The 26,356-nt window shown below is 37.3% G+C and overlaps 1 protein-coding gene across 1 annotated transcript; it reads right to left on the bottom strand.

The window, feature by feature from the left end:
• Positions 1–7,325: 7,325 nt before the first annotated feature.
• LOC110437892 (uncharacterized) lies at positions 7,326–25,607 on the bottom strand. Its single transcript, XM_021466327.3, has 4 exons — positions 25,020–25,607; positions 23,532–23,645; positions 8,663–8,705; positions 7,326–8,514 (listed from the first exon to the last, which is right to left on the bottom strand). Exons 1-4 carry the CDS (start codon positions 25,071–25,073, stop codon positions 8,405–8,407), a joined length of 321 nt encoding a protein of 106 aa, XP_021322002.1. The 5' UTR covers positions 25,074–25,607; the 3' UTR covers positions 7,326–8,404.
• Between the last annotated feature and the right edge of the window lie 749 nt (positions 25,608–26,356).

Raw genomic sequence — 26,356 nt, 5'->3', positions numbered from 1 at the left:
ATTTTTTTTTTAGCTTTCTCAATAACTGGGCCAAAGTTTGATCTGCATCTGTTTTTTTCATCCTTGCATATCGACACACCAAAATACGTTACTTGTGACTTAACAGGAATGTTATAAAGAGAGGAAGATTGACAATCTCTGATAGCTAATAGTTCACATTTACTTAGATTTAGCTTTAAACCAGAAGCATTGGAGAAAGAGTCTATAAGTTTGATAGCGACTGGAATTTGTGATTTATCTTTAAGAAACAAAGTAGTGTCATCGGGTAGTTGACTGATAAGTATGTGTTTATTAACAACATTAATACCCTGTAAATCACTACTCGAATGTCATGACGGTCAGTGACTACCAGAGGGCGCTGTAGTTCACAGACTCTGAAGATTTACTACAGCGCCCAAAAGACTACAAGTTCATACATACCACGCACATTACACCCGGTCCACGTACACTGATTGGCTCACAGCTGTTCCTGTTTCCTGTTAATTTCCTGGACTATTTATACAACCATTTCACCTCTGTTTGTCACTGCGTTGTTTGTCTTCTTTGTCATTCTTGTCCTGAGTTCTAGTAAGTCTTGCTACCGATAGTGGTGGGCAAAGTGAGGCTTCATGAAACACTGAAACAGTCGAAGCAAATGTGTCTGAGCTTCGAAACGTTTCGAAACCCCACTCTACAGTGACACCTAGTGGTCATTTTTTATGTATTGCACTGAAACAGCTGCAGCACATAGCAGTTGAGCAAATTGAAGTATTAAACTCTACTTTGTAGGTATAAACTTCAATCAATGTAGCGGAGCGGTTAAAGTGTCTGACTAGTGCTTGGGGATAGTGGGTTCGAAGCCAGGCAATAATAGCTATTTTGAAATGCTTGAATACCAGTTGGTAATGCTTTGCTCTTGAATCGTTTTGTTTCAACATTTGTCTGATATCCGAATAAACAGTTTGTTAATAAATATGTCTTGTTTTGGTCTTAAAACAGGGTTGTTGCTAGGTCAGAAACTGTGGCCTGAAGTTATAAAGAATTATTTATATTATTCATAAAATGTCCCATTTATTGTATTTTATTAATGTCTACCCAAACCCTAAACCAAACTATCACAGTACTGTAAAAATATAAATTATTGTTTTACAGTGTTACAAAAATGATACTAAATTGATGGGGTAACTGCAGCTGTAACATATTTAGGCTATACAAATACAGAAACATGATAAAAACTCATAAAACCATGATTTCGGAGTATTTGTAGAAGTCGGGATTCAAACCCAAAAAGTCAATTAATGAATAGCAACATCGTGCACATGCACAGTCCACTAGACCATATGAAATGGAATTTTTCACGACCTTGGCAGCCAAATGGAGATTCGCCAGGTCTCGAAACGCGTCTGAGGTGATCAATGTTTTGAATCGCTTTAGTCACGTGACCAAGTGTTTCGAAACACTTTAGTCACGTGACTTGGGTGCTTCGGATCATGCTTCGGTGCAGTGTTTCGAAACACTTGCGCTTCGGGATCTCGACACTGTGTCGAAACGTCAGTTTCACGTCAGCCATCCCTAGCTACCGAGTTTCTTAATCTTGTTCTTGTATTTTTTTGCTAAAGTCTAGTTTGTAGAGTTATTGTTTCTGAGCCTTGTCTCTGTTTTAGTTTCTAGTTTAGTCATTTGTTTGTTATTTTGTATTTAGATCACCTTGTTTGTTGCACTGTAAATAAATATCTGCACTTGGATGCACACCTTTTTGTTTTTGTTTCTGTTTTGATCACGCTAAACGTGACTGAACGACGCAGTCACTTATGGATCCAGCGGATAATATTATAGTGCGCCTAAAACAAGGTAATCGCTCGCTGAGCGATGTATCAAGGAGTTTTTGGAGCTAGCCCCGAAGAGCTCTCATATTGACTTGTTATTAATGATGTTTATTTGGGGAGGATTTTTGGATCCAGTCCTTTCATTAATGCCACCATATGAGGAGGACTGGAACCTTTACCGGTTTATTGAAGCAGCTTTGTTGATCGCTGGCTCCCCTCTCTCTGTTGCCCTGAGGGAGGAGAACCCTCAGGAGGGAGGCCTGAGTGGAGGGCAACAGTGAGGGATATTTTCGGGGCCAGCTGATTTAACCAAGGGAAAGAGGAGAGAGGCAGGACTGGAGTTGCGGCCTAATCCGCGCCGGGCTGTCCGAAGATCACCTTTTTCTGAGCCTCTGGAGAGCCTTCTAGAACTGCGTGGAACCCCAGTGTCTGCTCCAGTCCCACAATGCCCGCCAGTTACGGCTCCAGCTCCAGAGCAAGCTCCCTCACCTGTTAACTATGCTCTCCCTTCTCAAACCACCAGACGGAGGAGGCGTAGGAACAGAGCGCCCGCCAGTGTCGGCTCCAGCCCCAGAGCGCCCGCCAGTGTCGGCTCCAGCCCCAGAGCGCCCGCCAGTGTCGGCTCCAGCCCCAGAGAGCAGTACAATGCCAGTTCCAGTCCGTCTCCTGGCTTTACCGGTGCCACCCAGACTCCTCGCCCTGCCGGCGCCACCCAGGTTCCTCGCCCTGCCAGTCCCAGCCCGGCTCCTGGCATTACCAACGCCATCCAGACGTCTTGCCCTGGCGGCACCTCCCAGATGTCTTGCCCTGCCAGCCCCAGTCCGGCTCCATGCCCTGCCGGTTCCACTCCAGCTCTTTGCTCTGCCAATCTCGCTCAGCCTCCTTGCTCTGCCGGCTCCAGTCCAGCTGCCTCCAGCCCTGCCGGCTCCAGTCCAGATGCCTCCAGCCCCGCCGGCTCCAATCCAGCTGCCTCCAGCCCCGCCGGCTCCAGTACAGCTGCCTCCAGTTCCGCTGGCTCCTGTCCAGTTGCCTCTCCAGCCAGCTCTCCTAAAGACCCCTGCCTTGTGTCCCCTACGGGATCATCCATGGGTCATCCCTCCCGACCCTCCCTGGAGGTCCTTCCCACTACTTGGGATGGATTCCCCGGCTGCACCCTGGCTTCCTGCTGGGGCGCCTGACCCACAAACCTACCCTGGTCTGACCCTCCCATCCCTCCCCTTGTCCCTCCGCTTCCCCCATCCCCTAAGCAAATGTAATGAGTTTGCTCATTTCTTCACTGATAAGATTAATAATATCAGAAAGGCAATCAGCTCATCCAATCAGTCAAGTTGTGTCGAAGTCAAACTAGCTCAACCACAACTTAAGAAATCAGACATTATGTCTGATTTCATGGCAATTAACGGCAAAATCTTAGAAGAAATTGTGCAAGTTATGAAAACATCAACCTGCAGTCTTGACACGCTCCCCACATCATTCTTCAAAACGGTGTTTACCTGTTTAGAAATGGATCTTCTAAAAGTGGTAAATGCTTCACTTCTCTCAGGGATTTTTCCAACCTCACTTAAAACTGCAGTTGTTAAACCCCTCTTGAAGAAGATCAACCTGGATAACACCCTATTGAGCAATTACAGGCCAATCTCAAATCTCCCTTTCATTGGCAATATCATTGAAAAAGTTGTTTTTAACCAGGTTAACAAGTTCTTAAACTTCAGGGGGTGTTTAGACAATTGTCAATCTGGTTTCAGAGCACATCACAGTACAGAGAGCGCTCTTATAAAGATAATCAATGATATACGCCTAAATACAGTTTCAGGTAAAATAACTGGTCTAGTTTGTAGAGTTATTGTTTCTGAGCCTTGTCTCTGTTTTAGTTTCTAGTTTCGTCATTTGTTTGTTACTTTGTATTTTGATCACCTTGTTTGTTGCACTGTAAATAAATATTTGCACTTGGATCCACACCTTTTTGTTTTTGTTCCTGTTTTGATCACGCTATACGTGACATCGAAAGGGAGGAGGAAAGAAATTGTTCAGCTATAAGAAATAAATAAGGTGAAACAGGGCAACCCTGACGAACTCCTCTTGACAGCTGCAATCTTGGAGAGGTGCCCCATTTAAGATTAATAGAGCAATTGGCAATATTGTAAATAGTTCTTATAAATTTACAAAATGATTCACTAAATCCAAGCTTTTAGAGAGATAAAAAATTTATTTGTGGTTGAGAGAGTCAAATGCTTTATAGAAATCTAAGAAAAAAAGCTGTCATCATTAATTAATTCAGAATAATCTAATAAATCTAAAACAAGACGGATATTATTAACAATATGTCTTTTTGGCATAAATCCTGATTGAGTCTCATCAATAACAGAGTTTAGAACTTTTTAAAGTCTTTTAGCTAAGATACAGGCTAATATTTTATAATCATTATTGAGCAGACAGATAGGTCGCCAATTATCTATTAGAGAAAGGTCTTTTTTTGGGTTTAGGTATTAGAGTTAGCAAACCTTTTGTTAAACTTGGAGGCAAACTTTCTGACAGAACACTCTCCGAAAACATCTCTAGCAGGAATGGTGCTAATTCTCTTGCAAAACAATTGTAATATTCAGCCGTTAGGCCATCTGTGCCAGGAGATTTGTTATTTTTGAGACCTCCAATGCTGTCAATTATATCAGTAATATTTATATTTTTATCACAGGCAGATTGCTCATCATTAGAAATTAGATTAATTTCCTTTAAAGACTGAAAGAAAAAAGATGCAGATTCTTCGCAATAATTAGATTTATAGAGTTCTGAATAGAAGTTACTACAGAAAGAGGCAATTTCTTTAGGATTATTTGTTAAAATGCCATTCATTTGTAAAGAGTCAATAGTGAGAATTTTAGAATTATGTTTTTCCATTCTAAAAAAAATAAGCAGAGCTTTGTTCTCCTTGTTCTAGCCATTTCCTCCTAGAGCGGATATAGGAGCCTTTGGCTTTATACTTATAAATTTTATCTAATTTACATTGAAGTTCTGCAAGCTCTGTTAAATCAGCTTCTGTCATGTCTTCATGATTTTTCGTTTGAAGTGATATAATATTATAAATGACCTTTTCCTCTTCGTACCTCCTGCCTGACACATAATCCTATCTCGTATTTTAGTAACTCCCAATTAGATCTATTTTTTTTTGTCAGATGAAGCTTTGGTCCAGTAGAATTGAATTAAATAAGAAATTATTTTTTTCAACTCATCATGATTAAGCAGAGAAGAGTTCATTTTCCAATAAGAGGCTCTAAAATTAATGTTTGAGTGTCCTGTGGATAGAGGAATAGAAAGAAGAATAGTGTGGTGATCTGTTAACGCGAAGGGAAGAATACTAACTGAAACATTCAAATTTTTAAAGGCATGAGGAACAAGCCAATAATCTATACGGGAAAGTCTTGATTGGTCCTTATTACGCCATGTGTAAGATTTAACATTAGGATACTTCTCCCTCCAGATATCAATTAAATCAAACTTGCCCATAAACATTCTTAATTTTGAATTAGGAGAAGTAGCCTGTCTGGGAGGAAATCTATCTAGATTGTTGTCAGGGGCAATATTAAAATCTCCACCAATACAGATCAGGGCATCTGGAAGTGTATTAGACCATACCAAAATTCTTTCACCTATCTCTTCAAACAATAAATCGTTTTCTCGGGAGGTATTATATCCACAAATGTTAACCAGTAATATAAAAACATTATTAACACAAATTAACAACACTAAAAAATGCCCCTTAGGATCAAGATATTTTTGTAGGACTGAGCCAGAAAAAGTTTTTTCATTATCATTACACCAGCAGAATGCTCAGAACCATGAGCCATCCAAACCTCATTTCCCTATTGATTTTTCCAAAAAGTAGTATCATTAAGAACAGAATGAGACTCCTATACCATAACAAGGTGCTCCATCAGAAATGACTTCCTATGCGCTTTGTCCCCAAACAAGACCACCTGCCTTTCAAATTTGAGTTGCGCTTCCGGTGAGGTGCACTTCAATATAAAAAAAATTTAAAAAAAAACTGAAGTAAATCACTGAAATGATAACAAATAATAATAATAATAATAAAATGTACTAAAGATTTTTTAAACATTTCATTACTATAACATACTCTCATAATTCATGAAAAGCTTCATGGGGCATATGAAAAAAGTGGATGGTCGAGTATGCTAGGTAAAAAAAACAGGTTAGGCGTACATGATGCGAGAATTTGCATATAAGTTGCATATAGTTGCAAACAACAGTATGATAACAATGTCATAATTCATTGCATTAAAAATAAAAACAGTAGTTGAGAAGTTCGCTATCACATATTATCAGCATAAAGTTTGTTTAACATTCGCAAATTTAAGAACTATCACTAAAGTCACATACAACATTGGTAGCCTATTTTCTAACTTTAATACAATTTAATATGATTACAAAACCCTCCTTAATGATCATAAGCCTAAAGCTGATTTTAGCTTGTCATCTTCCAGCTTGACCAGCAAAGACCAGCTTGGAAATGGCTGAAACCAGCCTGTAAATGGCTAAAACCACTCTAAAACCAACGAACAAGATTTTTTTCAGCAGTTCTATCCAGTTGAGTCAACCCTGGAGGGCCACTGTCCTGAGTTTAGCTCTAAGGCTCTACACCTGCCTTGAAGCTTTAGGTAAGACCTGACCTGCCTCAGATGTATGTTGATGTACCAGACCTGTGGCTCAGTGTAGTTTGACCACTGGTCAAAATGCAGTTTCAACAAGTCTGTGCAACAAGTGCAATTGTGACCTTCCTATTTTCCTATTGCGCATACACACTGTGACGTAAATAAACTCATTTGGCTTTTTTTTTTTTTTTTTTTTTTTAAATGCCATATGACTCCTTTTTTATTTGCCTCTGTTGCAATGGGTTTGGTTGGTCGAAAAAATTGCATAAAAATGTATTTTATCTTTTAAAATATATTAAAAATATATTTAATTGAGTCATCATGCTTTATTAAAAACATGTATGTGCACCTTTACTTTTTTCATTTTTCATACTTTTTTCATTATTAATAATTTCTTAAACCAAAGATAAGAAATTAAAGCGTAAAGTGTTACCAGTTACATACCGTACATCAAAGGTGTCCAAACTCGGTCCTGAAGGGCCGGTGTCCTGTACAGTTTATCTCCAACGTCCTACAACACACCTGCCTGGAAGTTTCTAGTTAACCAAGAATAAGCTTGATTAGCTGGTTCAGGTGTGTTTAATTGTAGTTGGAACTAAAATATGCAGGACTACTGTCCTCCAGGAAAGAGTTTGGGCACCCTTGCTGTACATAATGTAACATAATAATTCAAAACTTAATTTTACAGTCTATGCTTATTATTTATATGATTTCTTTTCAGATTAAAAGGTATTAATTCTAGTTTCGAATGGTTTGAATAAAATGTACTACAAGAATTATTAGGCATATTTGACCTTTTCACTAGCATCAGCTCACCAGCAGAGGGAAGAAAGACACTACATCATTGAGAAAGAACTTGGGACTTAAATGTTTATTAAATGTGATAGTACATTGCCATGGCAGTTTACAAAAATCAATCACAGGATATCTCTTATTCCAAAGTTGAAAATGACTCATCACTCTCTGTATTTTATTTTGCTCCACACCTAGGCACACTCAAACCTAGGCACTCATTCACCCAGGCACATACACACCCATAAACAGTGTAATGTAGCATGTAAATGTTGCATGTAAAGTAGATTATTTCATAATACAGATTAACCTTAAATAGTTAAAAAAAAAGAAAGAAAAGAAAATCAATATAAATATTTAAAGTTAAAGGGATAACTTACAAATACACAAATAAAAAGGTTCTCAGAATTTTTTTTACTATAAAGTGTTTCCAAACCTTTATGTTTTTTACGCTGTTGATCACAAAATTTTTATCCAACAACTATGGAAGTCAATGTTTTCCAGTTTTCAACATATCTTCCTTTACTCAGCAAAAAAATAAATAAATAAATAAATAAATAAATAAATAAATAAATAAATAAATAAATAAATAAATAAAAAATTGAACATGTGTGACAAGTAAAGGGTGAGTAAAAGATGACAAAATTGTAATTTTCAGGTGAAATGTGTGTTTGTGTAGCATCTATATACTTTAGCTGGGGACATTTGAGGACAAAATCATAAATAAAATAAATTGTTACCCTTAAAAAAATGAAAACAGTGTTTAGTGTTAGTCTAATGTAAATTTAATAATGTTAAAAAATAAAACCAAAATACATAAATATTACAGTGATTATTACACACTATCCTGCATGTTTTTGTGTACATGTTGATCTCATTTATCATAAAGATTTCTGATCAGAGACTGTTTGTGGCGTCTGTTATCAGTAAAAGCTCTGAAATGTTTGTCGTTGTCTGAACATTTGTGTTCGTGCAAGTGTCAGCTATCAGTACATCTGAATACGTGACTGTGTCAATCAAAAGTCATCCTTTGACATGTGCGCAGTTACTGGGTGTAAAGGGCTCAGAGGGGAGAATAACATTGCGTCTTCATTGGTGCAAGATGGACACTTTAAAAGCTGACAGTTAAGTCTGACTGATAATTTATTTGTGATCTTTGTGCTTTTTCTGCTGGTACTTCCTGTACTGGTTTTGAATTGTAGCCGCCGCCTTTTCAGCAGAGGATCCAGTGTGTCCATTACTGGAAGAAGAGTCTAAAAATAACACAAAAAATGATTAGCATTTAGGGAATACATTAACTGTCCTTTGGCTTAGTCCCTTTATTCATCAGGGGTTACCACAGCGGAATGAACCGCCAACTTGTTCAGCAAATATTTTCACTTTATCATTTAATATACTCACTCTTTCTGTAAACTCCAATGCTGTTTCTTCGCTGTCCCTCGAACTACAAAGCAAAAAAAAAAAACACACACAAAAGCTGTAAACAAATATATTTTTTGTCACTAACATGTATGGTTACAAAGTAATAATAAGCTATATAAGCTGAGCAAAAAATTAAGAAGTTACAACAAAATTTATTTATTTATTTACAAAGCACTTCACATGTCACAGAAAAGATTGAAAGTCTTACAAATTTCAATTCCTAAATCTTTCTTAATACATAAGAAATAGTTCTGAAGGGTTCTGTCGTATCTTAGCAACAAAACCAGAAGTGGGATTCTGAGAAATGACATTTCTGTGATTGATTTGTTTATTTGAGCATCCTGAACAGCTTTTCAGACAATATGACATCAGGGAGGGGATTGTCTGAGTTTGAAAACTGTTCAATGAGTATTAGAAAAGTAGGTAACACTTCAGAATAACTATGTAAAGTTATAACTAGTTAATAGACCATTTATAAACTGGTAGTTAACAAGTTATAAATGACTTGTTTAATAAAAGTTAATAGTTTGTTAATTATTTATAACTGTGCCTTATAGATGGCTAATGGATAACTTACAAGCTGTTAGTTAACAAGTTGTAAATGACTTCTTAACTGTATTTTAATGATTTATAACTATACCTAAATAATAAATTAGTAATAGATCATGAACAAGCAGTTAGTAAATAACTTAATAAAGACTTGTTAAGTATCAGTTAATAGTGTATATATGTTATTTGGACGTTATTCTAAAGTTGCAGCTGTTTTTAATTTATTAACTGTTAGTAAATAAGGAATAGTTGCAAGTTTAGAATAACGTCCCAATAACATACATAAGCTAATAACTAATGCTTAACTAACATATTTACTCACACTTTATAGAACTTTAATAAAATGCATCTTTATTTATTTTGTTTTCATGTTTAGCACTTCATGGGTTTGTATTCTTGTATACTGCGGTACTGCCATGTGATGGTTCAGTATGTGTGTTTCTATACATTAAACACAACGTTCAACATTTCATCTGTGGAGTTTCTTTGGTAAAACACAGCACATAGAAAAGCCTATGACTGGAACAAGGTTAAGATACAAACATTTTATATTTTAATTATCACATCAAATTCCTGTAGCTTGAACTTGTTCCATCCATTTGCTGTTCTACAAAGTTTCACTGGTATTAGTAGATGGTTAACAAACGATGAACAACTGATCTGTAAAATGTGAGTAAATATATTAGTTAAGCGTTAGTTATTAACTTAAGCATGTTATTGGGACGTTATTCTAAAGTTGCAACTATTCCTCATTTACTAATAGTTAATAAATAAAAAATAGCTGCAACTTTAGAATAACGTCCCAATAACAATATATACACTACTGATACTTAACAAGTTTTTATTAAGTTATTTACTAACCGCTTGTTCATGATCTATTACTAATTTATTAGGTATAGTTATAAATCATTAAAATACAGTTAAGAAGTCATTTATTACTTGTTAACTAACAGCTTGTAAGCTATCTATTAGCCATCTATAAGGTACATTTATAAATAATTAACAAACTATTAACTTCTATTTAGGTCATTTAAAACTTGTTAACAAACAGTTTATTAATGGTCTATTAACTAGTTATAACGGATAGATATTCTAAAGTGTTATCAAAAAGTATTTTTTTAAATGTAAAAACTGCATCCATTCATATAATGTAACTGAATATTGTCCAGTATAAATCATACACAGTAAAAAAAAAAAAAAAAAAACATAAAACAACGGCCATAAAATTACAGACATTTACCAGAAATTTAAACATAAGGAAATTTCTTTAACTCAACGTCAGTTATTTTTTTAGTAAATGTCTGTAAATCAACAACTGTTATTTTACGTTTCTTTACTCTACACCCCAGCTGCCGGAAAAAAACAAAAAACAAATATAAAATAACAGATTTATTTTACAGTGTATACACATAATTATTACTGAATTCAACTTAGACATGTGTAGAACTAAAATTGGAAAACAGCACTAGACATTAACTTAAGAATTTTGTGTTAAACTAACTATTCCGATATTTCTTCTTGCCCCTGTCTTACTTTGGTTAATATCTCAAGGTCAAACAAAATAAATAAATAAAAATGTCCAATAAACTGAAAAAAAAAAGATTTTTGCAAAATTGTTGCCAACAATTTATATGGGTTGAATTTATGCAAACAAATTAAATGGAGGAAATTTTATTTAGGAATGGTCAACAAAATTAGTTTGTTTAAATTCAGCCCAAGGAAATTGTTTACAACCACTTAACGTAAAAAAAAATACAATTAGTAAATCCAAGGAATCATCTTTAAATAATTTTTTAGTGTATGTTTCTTAGAATTAAATAAGATCTTGCAGGAAAATTAATCTATGTTCTATAGAGTATTATAAGAATTAAAAATCTGACAACATGATGCTGAGAAAATGATAAGAACCTTAATTTATGGATGAACTGTCCCTCTGGCAAGTTCAGAAATTCACACCATCTCAAAAATGCTTTTACACTCTTGTTTACGTCACTGCTTTACAGGAGAGTTGGCGCATCCTCATGTCCTTGAACACTCAAAAGCATCAGCCATGCAGGTATAATCACACGTGTAGCCTCTCTGTCTTTCCTGCAGGAATGTGCGAGACATGGTGGCAGAGACATATCACTCAGGTGCGAGACGTCTCTGGCGCGACATTCCACACATTCTACTTCAGCTTGATACTGTGCTACGCAATGTGTTCAAGCCGCTGAGGTCATGTCACGGTCCTTATGGGCACTCTATTCCATGCAGCGCCAATTATTTTCACTCAAATGAAATGTAGCTTTTTTTTAAATGTTACAAGAAATGTGCATAATAGTGTCTGAGAGTATTTATTGAACACTATTTACTGGCTGATTTCTCTTCAAAAGCATTGCATGACCACTAAATATCCTTTTAAAAGTCACTGTGGCCATTATATAACGCTACATTTGAAAGGAGCTAAAAGTCAAGGCATGGTCAAGTATGATGACCTATACTTGGAATTTGTCCTCTGTGTTTAACCCATTGAATTTTACACAAACACACACCATGAACACATGGAGCAGTATACCCAGCCTAATCTCACGAAAAAACGTAAACTTAAGGCTAATTCATATGAATTCAGTTCAGTCGTACAAAATTGTTCAATTTTAAAAAGAAGGCGTGGCACCTAACCCCATCCCTAAACCCAACCGTCATTAGGCGATGAGCAAATCATACTAAACTGTACGAATTATATCTTAGAAACTCATATGAATAAGGCACTGAATCAAAAAGTTACAAATTACTGTGAGATTGTGTTGGTATACCGTAGGCCACGATTGTCAAACAGGTGTTTAGCTTTAGTCCTAATTATACACACCTGATCAAACTAATTGAGTCATTCAGGTTTATTTGAAACCTACAGGTAAGTGTGTTGAAGTAGTGTTGGAACTAAAAAAGCAGCCCTCAAGAAATTAATTTTAAGACCCCTGCTGTAGGCAGTTGTTGTGGTGCCCGTGTGCAGTGGGGGGTTCAGTGTCTTCCTCAAGGGTTTCGCATCAACTGTATATATGGTTTAGACCAGGGGTGCTTAATCCTGTTCCTGGAGATCTACCTTGCTGCAGATTTCAGTTGCTACCCATATCAAACACACCTGCCTGTAATTATCAAGTGCTGTTCAGGTCCTAATTAATTGGTTCAGGTGTGTTTGATATGGGTAGCAACTGAAATCTGCAGGAAGGTAGATCTCCAGGAACAGGATTGAGTGTAATGTTTGTGTTTAACTCTAAACCAATGATGTTATACAAGCAGGACATTCCATGTTCCTATTGGCTATAATGAGCGTCAGTCAAGTTCATCAAGGAAATGATAGAGAGAAATAGAAAAACAAGGGTTGCGATGCTGTAAGAGAGCGCTATGTTCTGAGTAAAGTTGATATTAAAAAAACAAACATTGTTGAAAGCCAGCCTGTGAGTGGTTTAATATTCAACTTACACAACTTGGTGTCAGAATAAACGGATGACAAACGAAGATGAATTGAGCAGGAGTCCCGATGCCGATTATAAACTGGGAGGCTACTAACCTGCCCGAGTCATGGCCCAAGTTTCAGCAGCACGCAGATCTGATATTCAGTGGACCGCTAAAAAATAAGGGTGAGGATGAAAAATGCAGTTATCTTCTCCTGTGGGTCGGAGAAAAGGTTCGCAACATTTTTAATACATGTTCACTGTCCGCTGACGAGGCGAAGATCCTCAAGTCATAGTATGACCGCTTTACATCATATGTTGAACCAAAAGCAAATTTGATATTTGCACGTTATAAATTTCATGAAAAAATGTAGGGAGAGCGTGAGCCTTTTAAGCAGTTTGTGGCAGACTTGAGTCTACTTGTGAAGGATTGCAATTATGCAAAAAGCGATGAAATGGTCCGCGATCGTATCGTCTTCGGGATATATTCACCAAAAGTGAGAGAGAAGCTTTTGAATGTGGGCTCTGAATTAACCCTTGATAGAGCAATAGACATTGCTAGATCTCATGAGCTGGCCTAAGCACAGTTAAAAAAAATCTCAAGCAGTATGAGAGCTTCACGTGAGCATGTACACACAGTATTCCGTAATGCATCAAAAGGCTCAGTTGCCAAGCAACGAAATACCAAATACACAAAGAAATACAATGATGGACAGCAATCTAAAAATGCAGGTTCAATACAATCCAAAGGATGTCGCTTTTGTGGCAACAAACGTCATGTGGATTGCTCCCTGTGTCCTGCAAGAGGAAAAGTTTGCAAAATATGTGGCAAGTTAAACCATTTTGCAAAAGTATGTTACTGTAATAGTGAGAAAAGCATACATGCAATAAGTTAAGAAAATTCAGACTTAGCAGAGGAGTGTGATGAGCTGTTTATTGACTCAGTGACACAGCATAAACACAGTTCGGAAATGAAACAAGCCTTTGTGAATATTAAAATAGGACCAAAACAACAAGAGATTAGGTTCAAGCTGGACACAGGATCCTCAGCCAATGTCATACCACTGTATGAGTATGTTAAACTGGATGTACAGCACAATCTGCAGTCAACATCTCGCCCCCTGTATGGTTATGGAGGTGGACGCCAGGTGGTAAAAGGCAAGTCTGACCTGAAATGCAAGTGCAAAGACATTGATATGGACTTGGCATTCTATGTTGTTGACACAAACGCACCCCCTGTCATAGGGTTAAAAGGATGCATAGACTTTGGCCTCATTGAAATGGTACCATCAGTTACAGGAACAAAGACAGAGGTGCCAGTTAAAGAGGAGTTTGCAGATGTCTCCAAGGGGATTGGGCTATTTCCTGGTGAGTGTACCATACACTTACAGCCACATGCAACCCCAGTAGTCCATCCACAAGACGCATTCCACTTGCGCAGTCATCTTAAAGAGGAGCTGGAGAGTATGGGAAAGCAAGGTGTAATTATTAAAGTTACAGAACCAACCGAATGTGTTAATTCCATGGTTGTGGCTGAAAAACCACGCACAGGTCAGCTAAGGGTATGCCTTGACCCGAGAGACCTCAATAGCCGCGTTTCCACTATCGCGCCTAAAGTGAGCGAGCCAAGGCCAGTGGGGTTTCCACTGTCACTTCCGGGGCCTAATCGGGCCAAGGCGGGGCTTTCTTGGGGCCAGCGGCCTTTTTCGGCCCGCCGAATACCTTGGGCCAAGGAGGGCCAGCTGGGGCTTCTGGGCGGAGTAAAAGGAGAGGCGGGTAGTTTTCTGATCGCACATGAGTACATGCGCCAAACAAATAAAGAAATAAGGGAAAGAAAACATCTAGCCTTATAGTCTGGGGTCTTTTTGCGTATGATCACCCTTATGTTTCTCTTTTAAATGTAAGGCTGCTGCATAAAATAATAAAGTAGTTTTAATTTATTGTGATGTTTTTTGCTGCGTCCTCTTTTATGTTTTAATAACGCATGATAATCTTTACACCATATTAAAGACACAGCAGACAGTAAAGGTTTTCAAGAGTTTTTGTTAAGTTTAAAATGTTTGTTTGTTCCCGTTTAGATGCCTGTATGTGTGTGTGAGACCGGGGCATGAGCGCTCCTTCACAGCTCTGTTATGCCACGAGCGGCTTTTTTCTTTATTTATTTTGGAGATAATACACAATATAAATACAACAGAAAAACATAAAATTTAACAAATTACGTGCCCACTTTCGTAGACTTTAAACAATATAGTGTCATATCTTGATAAAATAGCCTATATTGAAAATATAATTTAAAGAATTACAAATATCGGATATATATAAAATCGCATTAAATAAATAAACCAATATAAAATAAACAAAAGCTAGCTATATGTAGGTAGTCTATATACAATAGCTACATAAATCAAACCGTTTTAAAGCCACATATCGCGTAACTTTCATTTTACAAAGACCTTTCTGAAAAAAAAAAAGATTTTCGATTTTTTTCTAAATACAGTTAACACTGGAGAAGGTTTGAAATATTATTTATAAAGTATTTGGATGCGATGATATTAATCAAATCGCGCAAACAGAGCATTATTTGGGTGAGTGAAAGCAGAATCTAGCCTATACCTTTTTTTCTGTCACTCAGTAAAACATTAAACGCATATGGGGGAAAGCCCAAACACAAAATGTGTTCTATATACTCAAACAACTGTTTATGCTTTTATTTGACGTGGTTAAATTTATAAATGAAACTTTAAATGAAGAGCTTTAGTAAATAGCTGCTGAGCGCAACAAATATGGCTGTATTTTATTAGGCTATTCGCTCTTGTGCTGAAACACTTAACACGACGTCTATCAAAACGAGGATGTTATAAAATACATGCCATAACAAGTTATGAAGGAGAATTTCTGTGGCTTTATATTATGGATGTGTGCGCTCACTGTGATGGGTCCGTTAGTGGCGAGAGCACTCGATGCACAATGCCAACAGTCGGTCGGCAAGTAAACAAATGTAATGAATGGTAATACACAGATCTGTGCGTATAGACATTTCATGTACTGCTGTACAGTAACGTGTCCTTTGTTTGTTTCGGTTGTCTTCATTTTAATGGTTTCGTTTCGTGATGATTATATGGTGTGCTTTATCTGCCTGTCCTCACTCCCGCTGAATTGGGCGGGTTGTGTGACGTTTGATTCTGGGACGTTCTGTGGGCGGTGTTTGTGTGACACGCTGTGAGCTGCTAGCCCGACAGTGGAAACGCGACATGATTTCGGCCTCATTTCTCAAACTCTCGAGCTATTGGCCCGGCCCGATTAAAGCCCTGGCTCGCACTGGCCCGATAGTGGAAATGCGGCTAATAAGGCCATTAAACGACCTGACTACCCCTTACTTACTCTCGAGGATATAACATCCAGGTTAGCCGGTGCCCAGTATTTTAGCGTCCTGGATGCCAAATCTGGCTATTGGGCCATAAAACTCACTGATGAGTCGTCAAGACTAACCACTTTCAACACCGTCTTTGGTCGTTATCGCTTTTTGCGTCTTCCATTTGGACTGGTCTCAGCCCAGGATGAGTTCCAGCAAAAAAATTACGAAACCTACGAAGGTTTGCATGGAATTATGGCCATTGTCGATGACATTCTCATTCACAGAAAAAACAAAACTGAGCATGACAGAAACCTCCGTGCGATGCTGCTTCATTCCATAGAGAAAGAGGTCAAGCTCAATCCAGGAAAATGCATCATTTGTGCAACAGAGGTAAGCTACTTTAGACATCTCCTAACTGCAGAAGGTGTAAAACCAGACCCAGCAAACGTGGCTGCTGTAGGAGACATGGAACCACCCAAAGACAAAGCAGAACTTGAAACAGTATTAGGTATGATTAACTACCTCTCCAAGTTTGCCCCTGGTCTTTCTGATGTCAATGCACCACTGCGTCAGCTCCTTAAGGAGTCAAGTGAGTTTGTTTGGGACACCCAACAAGACAATGCTTTTAAGAAAATAAAAGAGCTACTCACATGTGAACCAGGTCCAGTCTTAGCATATTTTGATCCTCTCAAAGAGCTCAGTCTGCAGGTTGATGCCTCAAAATATGGGCTTGGAGCTGTGATGTTGCAGGATGGATGACCAATTGCATACGCATCAAAGTCCCAATCTGAAAGCGAAATCAATTATGCTCAAATAGAAAAAGAGGTTTTTGTGATACGGTTTGGATGCAAGCTCTTTCACCAGTATGTCTATGGCCGACAAGTCATTGTTGAGATTGACCACAAACCCCTTGAGTCAATAATGCGAAAGCCCATGGCATCTGTACCCCCAAGGCTACAGAGGATGATACTTTAGCTTCAGAAGTACAATTTCACAATCGAACATAAACCAGGCAAGAGCATCCCTGTTGCAGACACATTGTCACGAAAGTCACTGGATGACCATGATACGGGCCTCAGTAAAGGTATGGACATTCAGGTACACACTGTATACAGCAGTCTTCCTGTCAGCGATTCAAGGCTTAAGGAAATAAAGGACCACACTGGAAAAGACCTGCAGTTCCAGACACTAAAGCAGGTGATTCAAAGAGGCTGGCCTGAGGAGAAAAGAAAGTGTCCTCAGAGCATTTCAGAGTTGTGGAATCATTGTGACGAGCTTTCGTACATGAATGGTAAAATCTTCAAAGGAGAGAAAATTGTCGTTCCCATACGCCTTCGCTCTGACATGCTGTCACGTATACATGCCAGTCACCTTGGAATTGAAAAAAGTAGGGAAAGGGCTCGAGACCTTATGTTCTGGCCTGGAATGGGAAAAGAAATAGAAAATATGATCAGCATATGCACAATCTGCCTCACGTTACGGCCTTCCAACACCAAAGAACCCATGGTTAGTCACAGAATTCCAGATAGGCCATGGCAAATAGTAGCCACAGATTTGTTCACCTGGAACAATGAAGACCATCTTGTGACAGTTGACTATTACAACATTTTTTTGAGTTAGACAAGCTCCAGACCACAACTGCAGCTTCTGTGATAAGCAAACTCAAGGCTGCTTTTGCACGACATGGCATCCCAGAGGCAGTAATATCAGATAATGGCCCCCAGTACAGCTCAAGTGAATTTGAAACATTTGCAAGAACATGGCAATTCAAACATACTACCACAAGCCCATATTACCCACAAAGTAATGGGCTAGCAGAGAAGTCCATGCATACTGCTAAGATGCTATTGGAAAAGGCAAAGGCTGGCAAAGGCGATCCTTTCCTCAGCATGCTGGAGTATCGCAACAGCCCTGTTGATGGTTTGAAGTCTCCTGCTCAACTGTTGATGAGTCGCCGCTTGCGGTCAACCTTGCCCACTACCAACCAGCAGCTCGTGCCAAAGTTCGTAACCAGTAAAGACGTCAAAACAAAGAGAGTGCAAAAACAGCAGCATCAGAAAAACTATTATGACAGGTCATCTAGACCCCTGTCCCAGCTCAAGGAGGGACAGACCGTTAGAGTAGAGGAGCAAGGATACTGGAAGCCAGCTGTGGTAATCAAAACAGCAAACACTGAAAGATCATATCATGTGCGTACAGTTGATGGACACGAATACCGACGGAACAGACGGCATCTCCTGGACACAAAAGAGTCACAAAACAACAGCCTGGAAGAATCTGAATGGCATGATGGTGCTGAACCATGTGTTTCCTACACAGTGACTCTACACATACACCTAAACACACTGATGAACTTCCCGAAGCTACCTTTTATAGAACCAGATCTGGAAGACAAATTAAGCCTAGAGTTATCCTGGATCTTTAATTGTACAAGTATGTAGGTGAATCATTGAGAAACTCAGTGAAATTTTCAGTGCATTTAAAAGGTAATGCAAATTTTATTTACATGTGTAACAGTTTTAGTTTATTCAAACTTGTGATGCAAGTGTTGTTTTATGGTATTAGTTCAGTAACATGCGGGTGTTCATGCCTTTTGGGAAACTTAATTTTTCATTATCTGTCATACATTATATGTTGTCTCACTTTAAAAGAACGTGGATGTAATGTTTGTGTTTAACTCTAAGCCAATGATGTTATACAAGCAGGACATTCCATGTTCCTATTGGCTAGAATGAGAGTCAGTTAAGTTCATCAAGGAAATGATAGAGAGAAATAGAAAAACACGGGAGCGCATGTGATGCTGTAAGAGAGCGCTATGTTCTGAGTTAAGTTGATATTAAAAAAAACATACATTGTTAAAAGCCAGCCTGTAAGTGGTCTAATATTCAACTTACACAACATTGAGCACCCCTGGTATAGACAGTGAAAGAGCTTCTAGTAAGACCTTAGCTGGCTCCAAACTGAATCCAAAGGTTGCGGGTTTTGATTGCAAATCCGCAACCTTTGGATTCAGTTTGGAGCCAGTTAAGGTCTTACAAGACTATTCAACTCAACATGGCTTGCCCTAAATCTTTGGCACACTGTCAGAAACAAATGTATCTTTTTTCAAAAGGTACACACTTGTGCCTAAAGAGTCCATATTGGCACCTCAAGGGTAGATGGTAATGCTCTAAAATCTCAAGATGTTTTTTTAGATATTGTTTGTATCCCTTTAGGCACATATATGCACCTTTTGGAAAAAAAAGTCACCTGTTGTAATTTTATTTCTGAGAGGAGAATCTTTGGTTGGAGACAAAATAGTGTTCTTGATTGATAATGGTAACACGATTACGCACTAGACACTTTTAGGTTCCACTTTTCAGTACCGGGTTGGATTTTCTTTTACTGAAAACTCTTTTTACAGACTGTGTAGGCATTTTAATTGAGTCAAAGTTCTTTTAAGACAAGTCATTTCACTGGGCGGCCATTTTTTCAATGCCTCTCAGGCAATATGCTTGGGCATTCTGTTTAAATGGAGAAATATCAAATTCTACAAAATTGCTTGCCAAGCCTTTGATTGCATTTCATATTAGGAATTACCTATAAAATCAAACAATAACTGTCTCTTGAGTTTCATTTTTAAATGTCTAATTCAAACAAAATATGCATTAATTCACATCTAGTCTGAGCCCTTTCCCTGGAGTATGGTCAGTCTAGCGACTGATGTTTGGCTCCTGTACCAGAAGGTGGGCTTCATTTGCCATATTGACCATTACACTTTTCTCCATTCAAAACGATACGAGTGATTTGTCTTATGTATTCTATAGTCTTTTTGTTTTCTCAATTCTATTGCTCAGTTTCAACTTGTATGCATTGACCATGTTTACATGACTAAATGCATTCAGTTGCTGCCATGCGATTGGCTGATTAGAATTTTGGGTTACTGAAAAGTTGTAAATAAAGTATCAGGTAAGTGCATATATCATGCTACAGCTCAAATCCCAGACAAACATTACAGTTGGCAAACAAAAGAGCTAAAACGACATCAAATATAAATAACTATAAGCATGATCGACTATTCTGACAAACTACCACATGCCAAAAGTAAAGTGACTTTACTTTCTTTAGTAAGGAGTCTTGCGGGGGATTGTCTCTATAATTAGTGCCCTGTGATAAACTCTGCATAAATTTGTCAACAACCTTTCAGCTCTATAAACCACTTGTTAAAACTAAGGATCCAAATGGAAATAAACTTATATCTAGGGATCAATTAATCATTGATATCTAATGGTAGCTGTATGAAACATGTTGTTTAAGCTCGGGATGTCCACACAGACTTCTCTTCTAGAGACTGAAATGCATTAAGACACAAATCCCTCTCTATTGGATTACAGGCACCTGAGTGCTGTCCAAGCCTAGATTTTCTGAGGTTAAAAGTGAGGGAATGTTTAAATTGTGTGTTGGCCTTGAACGGTACCTACTTTACTATAGTCTGGCAGCCACTGGAATTAAGACTTAATCATATTGCGCAACTGCAGAGGAAAGATAAAAGAGGATGCAATGCCTAGAAAATGTAGTTTACATGGAAACCAACAGCATAAGAAAGAACCTTAAATTGAGACCAAAGGATTGCAGAAGGGTCACACACATATGTGAGGGCTGCATTAAAACTGTCTACCCACCAGAGTTGCCCTCTTTCACCTTCACCTTCACTCTCTCTGTTTATTTGTTCCCTGAGCAAAGTCCTTTCAAAGTGAATTTAATTAGTGGATTGCTGTAGTCACATTGCAGTCTGAATTTGGGACATCCTGTAGGGGCTTAATAATCATGACAATAATATCACAATGCAAAGCAATTATAAAGGTTCCATTTTTGTTACCAAAACTTCTTTTGACAATACCTATTAAAGTATATAAATAAAACTGTAAATGTTGCACACTTGTACATTCTATTGATTTAAAGCATTAGCTGCTGTTTGGATTGATCTCATCTCTTTAAACCCTTAACTGTCCTCTATTGACGGACTTTGCGAAATATTACACTCACACACACACACACACACACACACACACACACACACACACACACACACACACACAGAGATATATACATTAAATAGGAAGAGTTCAGATGCAAAAGCTGCTAAACGCCACTTTTGCCAAAAATGAGCTAATGACATTGAGCAAATGTTTTAGACACATAGTACATATTTAACAAATAATTTTGCTTCAAATCATCTAAATTACAGCCTCAGACTATTCAGAAATAACAGTTCGTATGCAAAAGCTGCTGAACGCCACTTGCCTTTGACAGCAAAAGCCGCTATATCCCGAGAACCAATCCGAAGGGGCAAATCGAATCATATGTTTTCAATGTAGCAGCGCACTGATATGTCGGCTTTTATGAGGAGACTGTTTTATTCCGATTCTGATTTTGTTTAAAAAAAATTGAGTTTGATGAAGTAGATGAGCCTGTCCGACTGACACTGAATGGTAAATAAAAACGCCTCTTACCGCAAAACTCTGCATTATATAAAAAAGTTAACACAATGTGCAGTCAGAAGCATGCATTCATAACGTTTTTTTTTTTTTTTTTTTTTGCCCTGGTTTATCACAGTGGAATGAACCGTCACTTACTTGACAGATTTATGCTTTTTTACATTTTTTATTTTTTATTTTAGGTGGTTTGTGTAGAGTGTTTTATGTTTGTTAAAAATAATTTAGAATTGCATGTTTAGTGATTTTTAGCTAATTACACTGTCTTGTTCCATAAGGTGGATTTAGAGGTTTTTGCAAAAAAAAATCACAAGTGGATTTAGCTGGTTTTGACGCAAAAGAAAATCTACCTTGTTAAAAGCCAAATAATTGTCTAAAGTGAAATTTTTGGGGAAAAAAAGTATTTTATTTACTAGCTAATAACCTTTTTCATTACATATACAATGACATTTCTTACCTAATTATCTGAGCCTGATAGAAAATGCTCATTTACAAAAAAAAAAAAAAGAGGTCAAATGGATTTAAAGGGTTTTGCATCTGAACTTTTCATATATAAATTGTCTAAACCTGAACTAATCTTAACAGACTATTTACAATACGCATATATCACCTATAATTTTCAAATATAAAGTGGGGTTACCACTTAAGTCGCGGTCAGTTTGAGCATGCAAAACTCTGTCATATGGGCCTGCAAAAAGGGGGAATAAGGACAATAAAAAAAGGAAGCAATTGGTCCATATTTAAAATTTCTGTACCGAGAGATCATGTTTTGATATTTTATTGTTCTCACACAATCATGTGATGATATTTTGCAGGTCAGAGTTCACCATGCTTGAACTTTGCAAAGCAGCGAACTGCGAAATTTGTTGCTTTAAGCTGGATGGTCACACTGCACTTTTCACCCCATAGACTTCCATTTATACTCATGCGAATGTGGCAGACCAGAAACACAGCCTTGTGCAACAAAAGAGTTGCTTGGTGAACTCTGACCTGCGAAATCGCATCGTGTGACTATGTGAGCAGCCAGTTCGAATTTTATCACTCGATTAAATAGACGTAATCTGTGATTATTAGCTGATAGATATGGGTCAGTAGGGGCCTTCTGCGCCTACTAGTAGGCTCAGAAGGCTATAATCATCCATTCACATGGTTCATCTATAGATTAGCTATAGATCACATACAGCTTTGGCCAAAAGTTAACGAGAATTATTTATTTTATTTATTAAAAATAGATCCAAATGTGAATGGATGATTACAGCCTTCTGGATGATTACAGCCTTCCTAGGCGCATAAGCCCCGTACAGGCACATATCTATCAGCTGATATCCACTGATAACACCAATTCAATTGATTGATAACATTCGAATGAGGTGGCGTGGGACCAATCGAAGATCAAAACATATCTTCTCTGTACAGAAATTTCAAATATGAATTAATCGCTCACTTTCTTTATGTAATCATCTTGTTTATTCCCGACACTTTTTGCAGCAACATAAGACAGAATTTTTCAAGCTTAAACTCTAGTGTGCCTGCAGCATAAGGAGTTAAAGGAAGATGATTCTGATTGTTTTTATTGGCCATAATGTGGAAACAAGATCTGAAAGTGATCCAACGATATTTTTTCTTTGTGCTGTTAATGTGACAGTTGGTGAGGTATTCCAATTTTTTTCAAATTAAGATTTTTAGACACCAAGTCCTTGGTGTAATGTAAATGGGCCTTTCTGGTTTTATTTATTTGATTGTTTGCTTGTTTGTTTATTATTTATCCTTTATTTTACCAAGATAATCCCATTGAGATTACAAGATCTCTTCTTGCAGGGAATCCCAAAATGGCAGCACAAAAAGTTTCACAATAAAAACTAATACAACACATATGTCATAATCATAAAAAAAAACGTGCCCTTTAAAGTGACGAAGAGAAATGTAACAAATTTAAAAGGGGAGTGTTTCCAGCATCTTCTGAGTATTCATCTTTGAATAAATCTTTAGTTTTGGGCTTTGGGCAGTAATCTAATGATGGCAATAACTAAGAATTTCACCTCCTCTGATCGACTTCCTTTTCGACTATATGAGACTGAGTGAACCTGCCATGGCAGCGGCTGAGACACCATATATGGAAGAGGTTCCTGTTGCCGTACCCATCGAACACCCAGCTGAAAGAAATGTACAATTTTAGTATATACATATGGATCCATATGTATGTTCCAGTATGCGTGTGAAACAAAGTACAATTTGTACGCTTTTCCATTAGACACCACATTTCGCCTCATTAAAGTGGCGTCAAGTCTTTCGGTTTGACTCATGATGTGTCATGATCTTGCATGCTAAGCTGTCATTAGAAAGCTTCCATCTTGTCTGCTGTAAATTAAATCAACTCTTGTGGTCTAAACAGAGCAGTCGTGCTAAAACCTAAGCAACATGCTATCTGCATTCTCATTTGCATTGTTTATCAAGTGCATTAATGTCATGCATGCTGATGTCTTTATTAAAGAGACCTGAAGATGATGCAGCCAAAATTGATCAATTCTCAAATTAAGGCCAATTCTCAGCATACTGAGAAAAGCAGATGAACACAAACAACAAGCTCCAAAAGATGCCAATAAACACGGAGAATGGTATCGCGTTGATCCAACAAATCCTAAAAGTCTGTTGAGGTTTGCTAGTACAGTCAATTGGGCTTCACAACTTCCTTTTATAGAACTACATATAAATTGTATACTGTGGCAATGCAATGCTACCATGTTATTGTGAATACCACGGTATTAAATATTTAGCATAATATACCATGGTTTTAAGTGTTTCAACAACACTGAATTTGAAGTTACAGTTTTAAATGGTTTCTGTTCAGTTCTAACTGGCTTTTTAATTATGCCATTTAGAAACTCGGTTGATTACATAAGTGACTTTGCCACTAATTAACCTAACTGCCAGGCTAGGGTTAATATAATAAGCAGACCTACTTGGAAGGATTCTTATAGGCTACCATAATAAATAATAAGCAGTTATTATAAAGACAGTCTACTCATAATCTAATGATAGCTATAGTCAAAATCAATTTAAAGGTTTAAAGGTTTGTATTTGACACATGAGCATTATTTAATAGCCTTTTGCCACAATTTTCAAAATAGAGTATGTTTACAAATTAAACAAGTGAGATTGATTTTAAGTGTCTAAGTGACTCAAAATGCCCCTATAATCACTCATATCCAAAATAATACAATAATAAGTGTTTATAAACCATTTTAGCACCTTGTTTTGAACATTAAAACACTGTTCCTCATTTTGCCTCCATTTGTGTAATGCAAATTCCTTAATTCTCCTATGCTGTTAAGCCAGATTAAAAAATACTGTGCAATTTACACTAATAGCGATTGCAATAGTAGCCTCTGTGAGCCAATTTATCTTATATGTCCATCACATTTTTTTCATAGCATGCCTGGCATATAAAACAAGACAAGAATCTCAGACAATTGATATGTTCTCGATAGGTGACATGCACAAAGATATAATCTAAAGAGCTGCCTTACCTGTTCAGCAACTCTCACCAACATGTACATTGCCGTCAGCATTGACACCAGCATTTTGAAAGCCTGTTCAGTGTTTTTGTGTGTGTGTGTGTTTTTTTTCCTCAGGTAGTCTGTCCACCGTGCTGAAGTCAAGCATCTAGAGGTATATCTTTGTGTTCAGCCAGACACACTCACATGGCTAATTCTTTTAAAGAGCTTTGCGTTACAGAAATAGGAGGCATGTAATCTTTTCCTATGCGCACACGAGTGTTTATCCCTCTGGGTAGAGCTTTCACCTCAGGCATTACACTTTAACTTGAATTACTTGAACTTGACTCGGAGGAATGGTTCAGTGTGACGCAGGACATAGTAGAAACCTGTATAGTGCTAAAAAAAATGCTGCCCGGTCATATATAACACATATATATGTGTGTTCCACCTGTGCCTTTTCTTTTTTTCTCATTGCAGTAATTGTTAAATAATTTCTAATGTCTTCATTTCTATACTATTTTACACCATACTGTTCAGTTTTTCTTCATGCACTGTTTAATATGTACATAATTTATTGTGTATTTTTTTTAAATGATTAAAATAGCTTAACGTACAACAGGAAAGTAAAAGTTTAGTCTACTTTTAAGTACATCTCTGAAATGCAATTTAAGTAGAAAATTGATTTAAGTACTTGACCTACACAGTCAGAAAAGGATTATTTTGGCCTATATGCTAAGTAATATATATATATATATATATATATATATATATATATATATATATATATATATATATATATATATATATATATATATAACACATAAATGTTAATTTGAATAGTTTATTAATCATTCATACATTCTAAATGATAAAAAAAACACCCACTATTCCTATTAAACTGATTTGTAAATAATTCATACATTTTCCTTTGGTTTAGTCCCTTTATTCATCAGGGGTCACCACAGCGGAATGAACCACCAACTTATCCAGCATATGTTTTTCATAGCGGATGCCCTTCCAGCTGCAACCCAGTAATGGGAAACATCTGTACACGCTCATTCACATACATACACTACGGCCAATTCAATTCACCTATAATGCATGTCTTTGGACTGAGGGGGAAATCGGAGCAGAGCACCTTGAGGAAACCCACCCAAACACAGGAAAAACATGCAAACTCAACATAGAAATGGCAACTGACCCAGCTGGGACTCGAACCAGCGACACTTCTTGCTGTAAGGCAACAATGCTAAGGACTGAGCCACCATAGCGCTCTGGTTTGTAAATAATGCAAAACTTAATTTAGTAATGAAAAATGAATCATTAACAAAGTAAAAAAAAAAAAACATTAAGCACAATATGCATGG

The sequence above is a fragment of the Danio rerio genome, chromosome 15, assembly GCF_049306965.1.
Source record: "Danio rerio strain Tuebingen ecotype United States chromosome 15, GRCz12tu, whole genome shotgun sequence".
NCBI lineage: Eukaryota > Metazoa > Chordata > Actinopteri > Cypriniformes > Danionidae > Danio > Danio rerio.
This window is presented reverse-complemented; position numbering and strand designations above follow the sequence as displayed.